We start from the raw sequence: 9,947 nt of genomic DNA, 5'->3' as shown, positions 1-9,947 counted from the left end.
AAGCCTCAGTGAGGACCATAGTATTCAGATTTACTTTAATATCATACTCAATTAGCAAATAATTTAGATTTGTAAACAACTTAAAACTCATTATTGTGCTCCATGGCCATACATCCACTGAGCTACTGGTACATTTTTATTTATAAAACCTTTCCTGGCAGACTAGGCAAACTAGTAGCACAGGTCACAAAGCAAACAGTGTTTGTGCCGTCTGTCACTCATTTCTACACAGACATGGGAGAGAAAGGGCTCAAGCTTTCTGTTCCTTGGAATATTTTGTTTGCATTGTTTGCAAAATTTGAGTTGATTAGTCCTAATTTGAGCCTTTTTTAGTATTGTTACACGTTTTAGTGTTGCTTTATCTGTTGTCTAATTTTGTATTGCTTTGTCTACAACTTTTTATGCTGCCATCTTTTGCAAAAAAGATGGTTTTCAAGTTGTGTTGCATAAAAAACAACAAACAAAACATTGACGTTTTAGGATGTTGTGGTGGCCAATGTGGGTCTAAGATGCTGTCTATGTAATTCTAATATTCCCAGTTTAAATGTGAATTGGAGCAGTTGTTGCATGTTGTCCCCCTCTCGCTTCCTTTATTTGAATTACTTGACATCTTATCTGATGTCAAGTAATTCAATTTCATTATTGTCGCTACATGATCAAGAGACCTTATTTTCAAGTAGGAGCAGCCAATAAATACTCAGTTGTTTTAAAAATACAATTGAGGATTAAGAAAATACATTGTCATGATTTATATTGCAAAAAAAGTCTGCCAAGTGTTGGCTACATATTGAGAAAGAAGTATTTTCAACATAAGCACTACAGTATAATGACACAGAACTAGCAACTTGATATTTTTATTTCATAGCACAAGTCACCCAAGAACAGGGAAAGCATCATTCCCTCCTCTTCAAAAAAATGTTTTATACGTGTAAACATACAGGAGTGTTTGATTTTAATAGTAAACAAATTGGAGCGAGTGTGCAGGTAAAAGTAAGTGCTGTTTGCCAATTCAGACATTCATGATCCAACTGGATTAATACTGTCCTCGCTTATTTATCACACCATCAAACAGTTTTGCTACTCAAACATGCAGCTCATGCTTGCTTTAGAGATAAAACCATGTGAGCAACATGTACACAAAACCACTGTTCAACCTACCAGACCATACCTCTTTAAGGACATCTGTACTGACACAAGCCTGTTAACACACGGTCAGCACAGACATTAGAGTTCAGAGGTTGAGCGCTGGGTGTAGATTTATGGCACAAAGTGATGCCAACACGCCTCTGTGGTCTATGTTTTGGCAGCTGAGCAATTCAACCACATTTAGAAGCATCTCCCATTTTTCCGGACAAGTTTTGTCCTTCAGTGTTCAGACAAGACCTCCCTCTGCTCCACTGCATCCACTTCCCCCTGCTGAATACGCTCTACCTGACTGTACCGGGGAGGCTGCTCCCAGCTCCATGTGCAGTCTGGAGCGCTGGAGCCATCCTGGCTGTACAGAGGAGGAGCGAGGCTAATCACCACATCCACTCCGTCAACCACAACCACAAACTCAGGGGCTGCGTCAGGACACACCTGGCTGCTCTGGGACTCCTCGTACGATGGAGGGAAGGAACTCGGTCTGCAGAGGAAAAGACACACAATACATTAGGGGTATCAGTTAAAATTAGTTTATTTGGTTTATTTGACGGAAATAATGATGATAACTAAACAAATAGAAGGACTGTAAATAAACCAGAGGTAACCTAGAAGGGTCATTTTTATCCGTTGATCAGATGTTAATAATACACAGTAGAATGTAGTTGAAAAAACATTTTGGATATATGATGAACAAACAGTGAGTGTGGAATCTTTTCTTTTGTGCTCAAAGCATTCAATCCTCTGGATCCTTTGTTCAATACTTATAGTATCTATTTTACAATAGTAATTCAACTACATTGCTTGTGTTGCCTTGTGTTTTCACTGTAAATCTTGCCTACTTTAGGTGTTTGTAATTAAGTGTTTCAATACAAATCAATAGGTAGTTTTTCCTCTACTGACATGTTTCTCTTTTTAAAGTGTAGCTGTGGTCACGGATGATCTTACCTTTCAATAGTGTGGACCTGGATGTGCCGTTCATGTCCTCCTCTGTGGTACATCTTGCTCTTCATGCTGTTGCAGATGGTCCAGAAGAGTCCGACGAGTATGGCCAGGAAGCCGCACACAATCATGATGTAGGCAGGAATGACCATCCAATTGTGTCCATACTCTGTCAGCATGGACACCAAGTAGGCCCCGCAGCAGGTCAATGCAAATCCCACACCAGGCAAGACCATGCGGGCCAGGGACCACAACTGCTTCTTCACATTCATGATCATTTAACTCACTTGTTGCTTCTTCAGTGGACTTTCCAGATGACCTTTACTTCTTTCTCTCTTTCCTTCTTTGTTCCTGTGATGGAGAGAGGTATCTTGTCTTGATGTCTTGATGACACTGGTATCAAGCAGGTATGTATGTCCAGGAGTCTTGTGATTTTATCTCTCTAGTGCCTGTTCACTTTTAGACATGCCTCAACATACAGAAACCCTTGTATACCGACAGATGTATCAGCAGTGGAATGTATGTGAGTCTGTGACAATGTCTTTGAATCTTCAGTCATAAGGGGAGGTGGCTGGGATATTCCTGCCTTCATGGTTGTATATTAACACACCATTAATCTTGGGTCAGAAGGATCAGAGAGATAGGCCTGGTAGTGAAGCAAACATACATGACTGCTATACTGCCACTACCATTGCTACAAACTGTTATAGAATGATAATCTAAAGAACCAAGGAAATCTAATTCATCAGCAGCACCAGAAACCTTTCTACTAATCTAAATTTATTGTATTTTATTTCATTTTTGAGCCATTTTTGAGTGTTGTGAAAAATCTTTAAATTACTGTAGTTGCACAACAAGGACTAAAGTCTGTATTGTAAGTAAATATATGCAGTATATGTTAAAAAAAAACAACACATACTGTATATTCACATATATGTTGTTTGCTGTGATATCTGAAATATAAATCCTTTGCACATATATCTTTTATCTATGTCTTTCAAATTAATGTAAATATTACGCTGATCAAATTCCTGTTCAATTTAGCAATTTTCTGACCACATTTAATCCCACATCATGTCCCTAATGTTACTTTTAGGTTTACCCACAAATTACATGCTCTGTGCCATCTATATTTACTGTTTTTATATATAGATCTCACTACCTGTATTATGAGGAAAATCTATACATATGTATATTTATGATTTTGAAAACAGGGCAGAAGTTATTTTCATTTTAAACTGGAGCATTAACATTAAAATTTCAAATCTTATTTATCACCAGATAGTGGCACTATAACAAGCAGTTTTACAAAGAGGCAAACAACTCCTGAACATTTTACCTTCTGAACATTCTTATTTAGTCATCTCAAATTATTTTACAGATTATTAATCCCATGCACATGATATATTCATGCCCATGCAAGGAAATTAGGTTTCATTTGATGGATGCTACTTACTCGTCACTACCAGTTAGACTGCACAGTGTGTGCTGATGAAATGTGACAGTATTGCACAACATTTTTTCTTTAACACAGCACAGTGGGAACAGTCATGAGGTAATTTTTCCATAAACTTGTTTTCATGAACCTGGAAACTGGTTTACATGTGCTCACCACGATTGTGCACAAACAAGCAAACTTAACACTCCTTGAAATGAAAACAATTTTATTAGTTATGAAGTTAGACTTTTTGATTAAATATATTTTAGAAGGTGGATTTACATGCGGCAGCATGGTGGTGCTGTGGTTGGCACTGTTGCCTCACAGCAAGAAGGTCCCCGGGTTCGAATCCCGGTTTGAACTCAGGGTCTTTCTGTGTGGAGTTTGCATGTTCTCCCCATGCTAGCGTGGGTTCTCTCCGGGTACTCCGGCTTCCTCCCACAATCCAAAGACATGCACATTAGGTTAATTAGTAACTCTAAATTGCCCGTAGGTGTGAGTGTGAGAGTGAAAGGTTGTCTGTCTGTCTCTGTCTCTGTATGTGGCCCTGCGATTGGCTGGTGACCAGTTCAGGGTGTACCCCGCCTCTCGCCTGAAGTCAGCTGGGATAGGCTCCAGCTCCCCCCGCGACCCTGACGGATAAGCGGTATAGAAGATGGATGGATGGATGGATTTACATGCTGATGGATTAATTTACAGCATTAAATGGAATGCTCCTCATTGGCTGTATAATAACAATAATAATAATACTTCAACTTTGTGTGTAGTTCTGTTCTGTAATAAATTTTTTCTCTAATTCCATCTGAATCTTTTCTTTTCTTTCTTATTTTTCACCTCAAATCTGAGGTTATGTCCCCTATTAAAAGAAAAGTACATGTACTTTGGCCTTGATGCTCATAATAAGCTGCAATGTTCAAACTGCCTTTACAGTGAAAAATATGACTTCCTTGTTACATAAAGCTGAATAATAAACTATGCAGTAAGCGGGCCGCACCTGGAACAAGGTCAGGTGTTCAAAACAACAATTCTTACATTTTCTGTTGAAGTAATCTGTTGATCTTTTCTACATCATCCTCTTCAGTGTAGGTTTTTTATATGCACATGGACCAGATATTCTTAGTTTCAATGTGACAAAACAGCTTTCTGTACCGCTCAGGATTGTGCTCTCATTTTTTATCTAGAAACATATCAGACGAATCATAAACCTTGTGCAGTTGTAATGTTTTGTGGATTGATCTTTGAATGTACGAAAACTTTATGCTTTGCAGAGATGAAAATTCGCATAAATAAGTTAAGCCAAAATGTTAAGGAAATATAACTTAAAAGGAGACAAGAAAAGCCTTATATTCTGTGAAATGGTACATGTGACTTTATTTGCCCTTTCTATTTAGAGCCTAGAGCTTCTACTATGCACCTCGTTCTTTGTTTTGTTTTTTTGTCAGCATCATTTTAAGTCAGCATTCAACAACACTTAATTATGAATGGCACAGTAGGCTATTCTTGGATGGTATTATGAATGAAGTCAGTCCACCCGCCATCAACAGTTGTTGTGAATGCAGCCCAGTCATCAGAGCTCTGGCACTCTGAGAGTGTAATGGTTTTATGAACTTTGTCAGTCTTATCGTTGTGGAGTTAATTCTCAGAGTTCAGCTTGGGTAGTATCTCGATATTGCACCACGACGAGGGTTTTCGACAGGTTAACACACCCCTGTGGCTGATGGACATGTCAGATAGAGTGCCGGCTGCTTAAATACTAAGTAATGAGTGCCGGCTGCTTAAATACAAAGTAATGAGTATTAAATAAATGTTAAATGTTACTTATAATTGTTAAGCAGATTATAAATCTTTGTGGCTGATCTGCACACTCAGCAGATGTGATATGTAATGCTCAGTGACATGGCAAACTGTGTACTTTCAACAGTAGTGGCACTTTACTCTTTTTTGGAGATGATGACGTTAGCAAACGCGTCTCTAAAGATAGTGTATTTGTGTCTCTGTCTATCTATATCAGGAGTGTTATCACAAATTGTTTGGACTGATAGCACCAATGAGCTGACCTACAAGAGAAAATAAACTGAAGTGCTAAAAACAGAATGACACTGCAATATGCTGCATGTATAGTCAGTAAATGATCAGAGACAAGTGCTCACCTCAGCCGTGGTGTAATTTTCATCTGGGAATGCATTATTGCTCATGGGGCTTTCAGTGTCTGTATCATTATAACAGATCCACTTTAGGTAAGAAATCCTATTTCAAAGTGTGTTTCCTCCATTCCTCCAGAGGCTTGTTTTATACGTATTTGTATAAATAACTGTGTGTGGTTCTGTGTTTTAGGGCCTTTGTTGGCCACATTGGAGAGAGCTCTTGGTGGTCTGATATACACCCGTGTGGCACACTGCTGAAAAGCATGAAAGAAAGAAAAAAAAAAACGCTGATGGAGACCCTCATAACCAGACACAACAGCCGGCTCTTATGAGGGTCTGTCATTAACAAGATTAGTTGACATTATCTCTGATATTATTAGAGCTTTACAGCTGCTCTGCACAGTAGCTAGAAGATAACAGTGACTGTTTTTCACATGTTCACTTGTTTCTCCCCCTTTAATGACAAAACTTAAAGGGTTGGTTGACTCATATTACAGGAAAGCATGCCATATGGTGGCCTTGGGGTCAGGCTCTGACCATGAACTACAACATCCCCACACTGTGACCGGCACATAAAGTAGCAAATGTAAAAGTACCCAGGAAGCAGGAAAATGTCACTGAAGTTTTATACTATTATTACTGAATAATTAGTGCTGATGTGCAAGTAGCATTTTACTATTGTAGTTTGATGAGGTGGAGTAAATTTTAACTATATGGAATATTATTGGGTAGTTCAATCAGTAACATTTCATTAAATTAATCATATGTTTTGTAAAATTACACTACAGCTGTTATATGTCGCAGAGTAAAAGGAACAATATACTGTAACTCTTTGGACTGCAGTGGAGTAGAATTTTAAAGTAGCATTAGGTGGAAATACTCAAGAAAAGTATTTGTACTATTTGAATGAATCACCTTATATTGCAGGAGTTTTTGCACACGTAAATAACTAACGAATTCTACTGCACATGCAGTCTATAGGCTTCAAAATTAAGTTCTCTCTTGCCCACACACACACACACACCTAAACACACACACCTTCTCTTAGACCTCATTATTTAGCGATAATTATAGACAGTGTGAGACAGAGAGCCATTAGTTGTGAGGGACAGAGTGAAGGGCTGGTTATTAATCAGGTGGACTCTGATGAGGACCTGCCATCCCCTTTGTCATTAATACACATCGAGGTCAGACTGCACACTCAGCAGTATATGGTCACCAAGTCTGAGGACGCACACAGAGCAGTGGATATCAATTATTAGATTGTTTAGATGACTGTGTAATATATACACAGCCAGTTATGGCATATACAATACTTGCAGTAGTAGTACCATGAAAGGTCCAGTGGGGGCGATGTTGCATTGTTTTCTTCACCAATGCTGGAGGCTAGTGAGCAAGAGCCCTGCAGCACTGCTTGGTAAAAACAATTTAATAAGGGAAGATATAAGATATAAAACTAAAACAATCACTTTCTTCTACCACGGCAGATCCAGTGGGTGCATTAGATGCTGTAAAATTATCTCTCAGTCCTTTAGTCACATATGTAACTTTAATGAGATCCATTTGGAGGCAGGCTAAAGCTTCCAGCCTGCCTGGTTTCGATAACCACGATGCTCTATTTCACTGGGGATTGTGGTTGAGATTTTTCCCCATTTTGTCACACATTATAAATCTCTTTAGCTCCAAGTGTTGGATAACATCTTTATACAGTAAAACCATTCACTTACGCACCAGCCATGGTGTCATTTTATCATTTTGCAGATGGTATTAAAGATAAAAGGGATACATCAAATGTGAGGCATGTCTGTTGAAAGAAAAAGTGATCTTAAATCTTGACCATGAAGAAAAGAGAGGAAGGAGGGAATGTGAGAGAGAGGGGGAAGTAAAAGGTGAGTAAGAAAGAGGGACGGGGTGTTTTAAACTTTCAAACTTTCATTCCCACTTTGATTCTTTGACTGCACCTCTTTGTCTCATCTTCTTCTAAGTGGTTCTCTTACCGCTCTGCCCATGTCCATCCTCTGGTGTTACATGTGCTCTTGCCTGTAGTGTTTCACTGCTCTTCCTTGTGGTAGCTGTATAAACCCACGCACTTGTCTGGACTAGCTAAGGCAGGAGGGGATCAATGAGGAGATCGATAGGGTCCCTGGGAGTCCTAATAGCCCTGTTACTGCTCCCTGACTCCCTGCCTGGCTGCCTGATATAGCAGCACACTTGGGGGGAGCAGTGCGTGTGTTTGTATGTGTGTGTCATCCAAACCCTGTCTACAACCCCCCACTGAGTCTGTACTTATACTTAGGTCATGATACAGCACAACAAGTTCTGTAAATGTGCCCATTGATGGAGCTGAGGATGTGTTCTTCTGTGTTCAATTTCAGTCCTCATGTCAAGCTCCCCTGAAGTTAACTACAAAAATAAATAAGCAATAATAAAAAGTATTGCAAAAGAAAAAAATATTAATTTGTGTCACTGAAAGAAACCATTGCTGACACTTTTGTACATCTGATGTACATTTGCTGTGTACTAATACAATATTACGGCACTTCTTCAATACTTAAAGGCCCAGCCCAGTGTTAAGTTCATTTAGGGCATTTCAACTCATGATTTACACACAGTAAAACATAGAATATCCCGACCCTTAACTTTACCATAGTTGCTACTTGCAGATATTGTGGAGAGCATTTTTAAAAACATTGGCATTAGATATGAAAAAAAATGCTGCAACTGGTCAGCCTGTGAAAACACAGCACACACCACAAACTGGAGGTGTGGAGTCTCAAAAACAGTCAGGGAGGGTCTAATGAAAGACTTATTGCTGTTGTATTATGGGTTGTGTAGGGTCCAATGTTTACAGAGGGTTGTACAAAGGATTAAAAGCAAGAATATGTCGGCCTCTACTGCATCAGTTTGGATCATCTGGACCTTTCTTTGTTACATTTTACTTGTAGCTGCAGTATACGTGGGTCAGTGGTTTTATTTATTTATTTATTTAATCATTTTTTTGTTACATGTTATAGGTTTCTCTGCTCACCTTAATGTAAAGCAAATTGAGCTTACTTGTAATGAAATGTGTTACATAAATAAACCTAAATCACTGCTACTTTATATATTTTACAAAAAATGTTCTACTTCACTACATGTATTTAGTTACCATCTTGGCTAGAATACAACATAAACTTTTCATCCGAACGATATAATCATCTTTTGAAATGTGATGCATCCCTTTTTTAGTTTATTAGGTGCACCTAGCCTAACTAATAGTCTAATATGTACAATAGGTCCTACATGCTGTAATAAAAGTGATGATGTTCACTTTTGTGTGAAACTTATAGAAATTTATGGACGTTTTGGTGGCAGCAGTTTGTAGTTGAATTGTATTGAATTGGGAGCTGTAGTCATTGATATAAACAGTGGCTAAAACATTGGAGACACAAGACCTGACAAGACAAGACTTGACGCAGACTTTTACTTGTAATGGAACATTTGTACATTATGCTGCCATCTTTGCTTAAGCCAGGGGTGTCCAAACTTTTTTCCCTGAGGGCCACATACAGAAAAACATACAAAGGCTGGGCCACTCACTAGAAGTGAGCTATATTGCTAACTTAAATTCACTAGAGGTGATGTATATCGCCTCACCTCCAGTGGATTAAAGTTGGCAAAATCAATCAAATGTAGGTAAATTCTGCTTGATAACTGAATATGATTCAAGAAAAAAAACCTTTCCATTAGTGGGCTTTCATTTATTAGTTGTGGTACAAGCTGGTCTTTGCCTTGTAGGCTCTTGTTCAGTGTGTTAAGGTGATAAAAATGCCCCCCCCCCCGCACCAGCATCAGAGAGGGAAGCTTGAAATAGTCTGCTAGAGCCCTGGTGCTCGAATTAACAGCCTTACCTCCACTTTCTTGCCCCTCGGCTGACACCATAGAGGCCCTTCCTTTGCGCTCACCTGTCCCAGCTGGAGCCCCATCCGTCGTACCTCCACACAGCTCCTCCCATTTAACTCCCATCATGCCAACTGCATCTGGCACAGCTTCAAAAACATCCTCACCCGTCGTGGTGCTCTTTAGACTGCTAACATCAAGCAGCTTCTCCGTAATGCAAAAGTGATCGTCATTAGTTATTAGCTGTGCTCTCATCGCACACCGCGTCTCAAACTTTCTACACTCGCTCTCTTACGTTTCCTTAATTCTGCCATTTTGGGTCACCTGTAGCACATTTCTTCTTCTATTACTCATTTTATAGAGAAGCTGCCTCGTTCAAGACAGTTACTCCACCTAGTGGTGAG

The 9,947-nt window shown here is 39.2% G+C and overlaps 1 protein-coding gene across 1 annotated transcript; it reads right to left on the bottom strand.

The window, feature by feature from the left end:
* Positions 1–1,210: 1,210 nt before the first annotated feature.
* Positions 1,211–2,387, bottom strand: LOC139204359 (transmembrane protein 252-like). Its single transcript, XM_070834371.1, has 2 exons — positions 2,089–2,387; positions 1,211–1,624 (listed from the first exon to the last, which is right to left on the bottom strand). The coding sequence occupies exons 1-2, from the start codon at positions 2,358–2,360 to the stop codon at positions 1,366–1,368; spliced, it is 531 nt and encodes a 176-aa protein (XP_070690472.1). The 5' UTR covers positions 2,361–2,387; the 3' UTR covers positions 1,211–1,365.
* Positions 2,388–9,947: the final 7,560 nt, after the last annotated feature.

The sequence above is a fragment of the Pempheris klunzingeri genome, chromosome 7 (assembly GCF_042242105.1).
Source record: "Pempheris klunzingeri isolate RE-2024b chromosome 7, fPemKlu1.hap1, whole genome shotgun sequence".
Classification (NCBI taxonomy): Eukaryota; Metazoa; Chordata; class Actinopteri; order Acropomatiformes; family Pempheridae; genus Pempheris; species Pempheris klunzingeri.
Note: the sequence above shows the minus strand (reverse complement) of the source record. Positions and strands in the feature narration are given on the sequence as shown.

Excerpts from the sequence above, each read along its gene's own strand:
- LOC139204359 (XM_070834371.1), bottom strand. The coding sequence starts at position 2,360 with ATGATCATGAATGTGAAGAAGCAGTTGTGGTCCCTGGCCCGCATGGTC. Across the intron at positions 1,625-2,088 it reads CAGGTCCACACTATTGAAAG|ACCGAGTTCCTTCCCTCCAT; the intron begins GTAAGATCATCC and ends TTTCCTCTGCAG.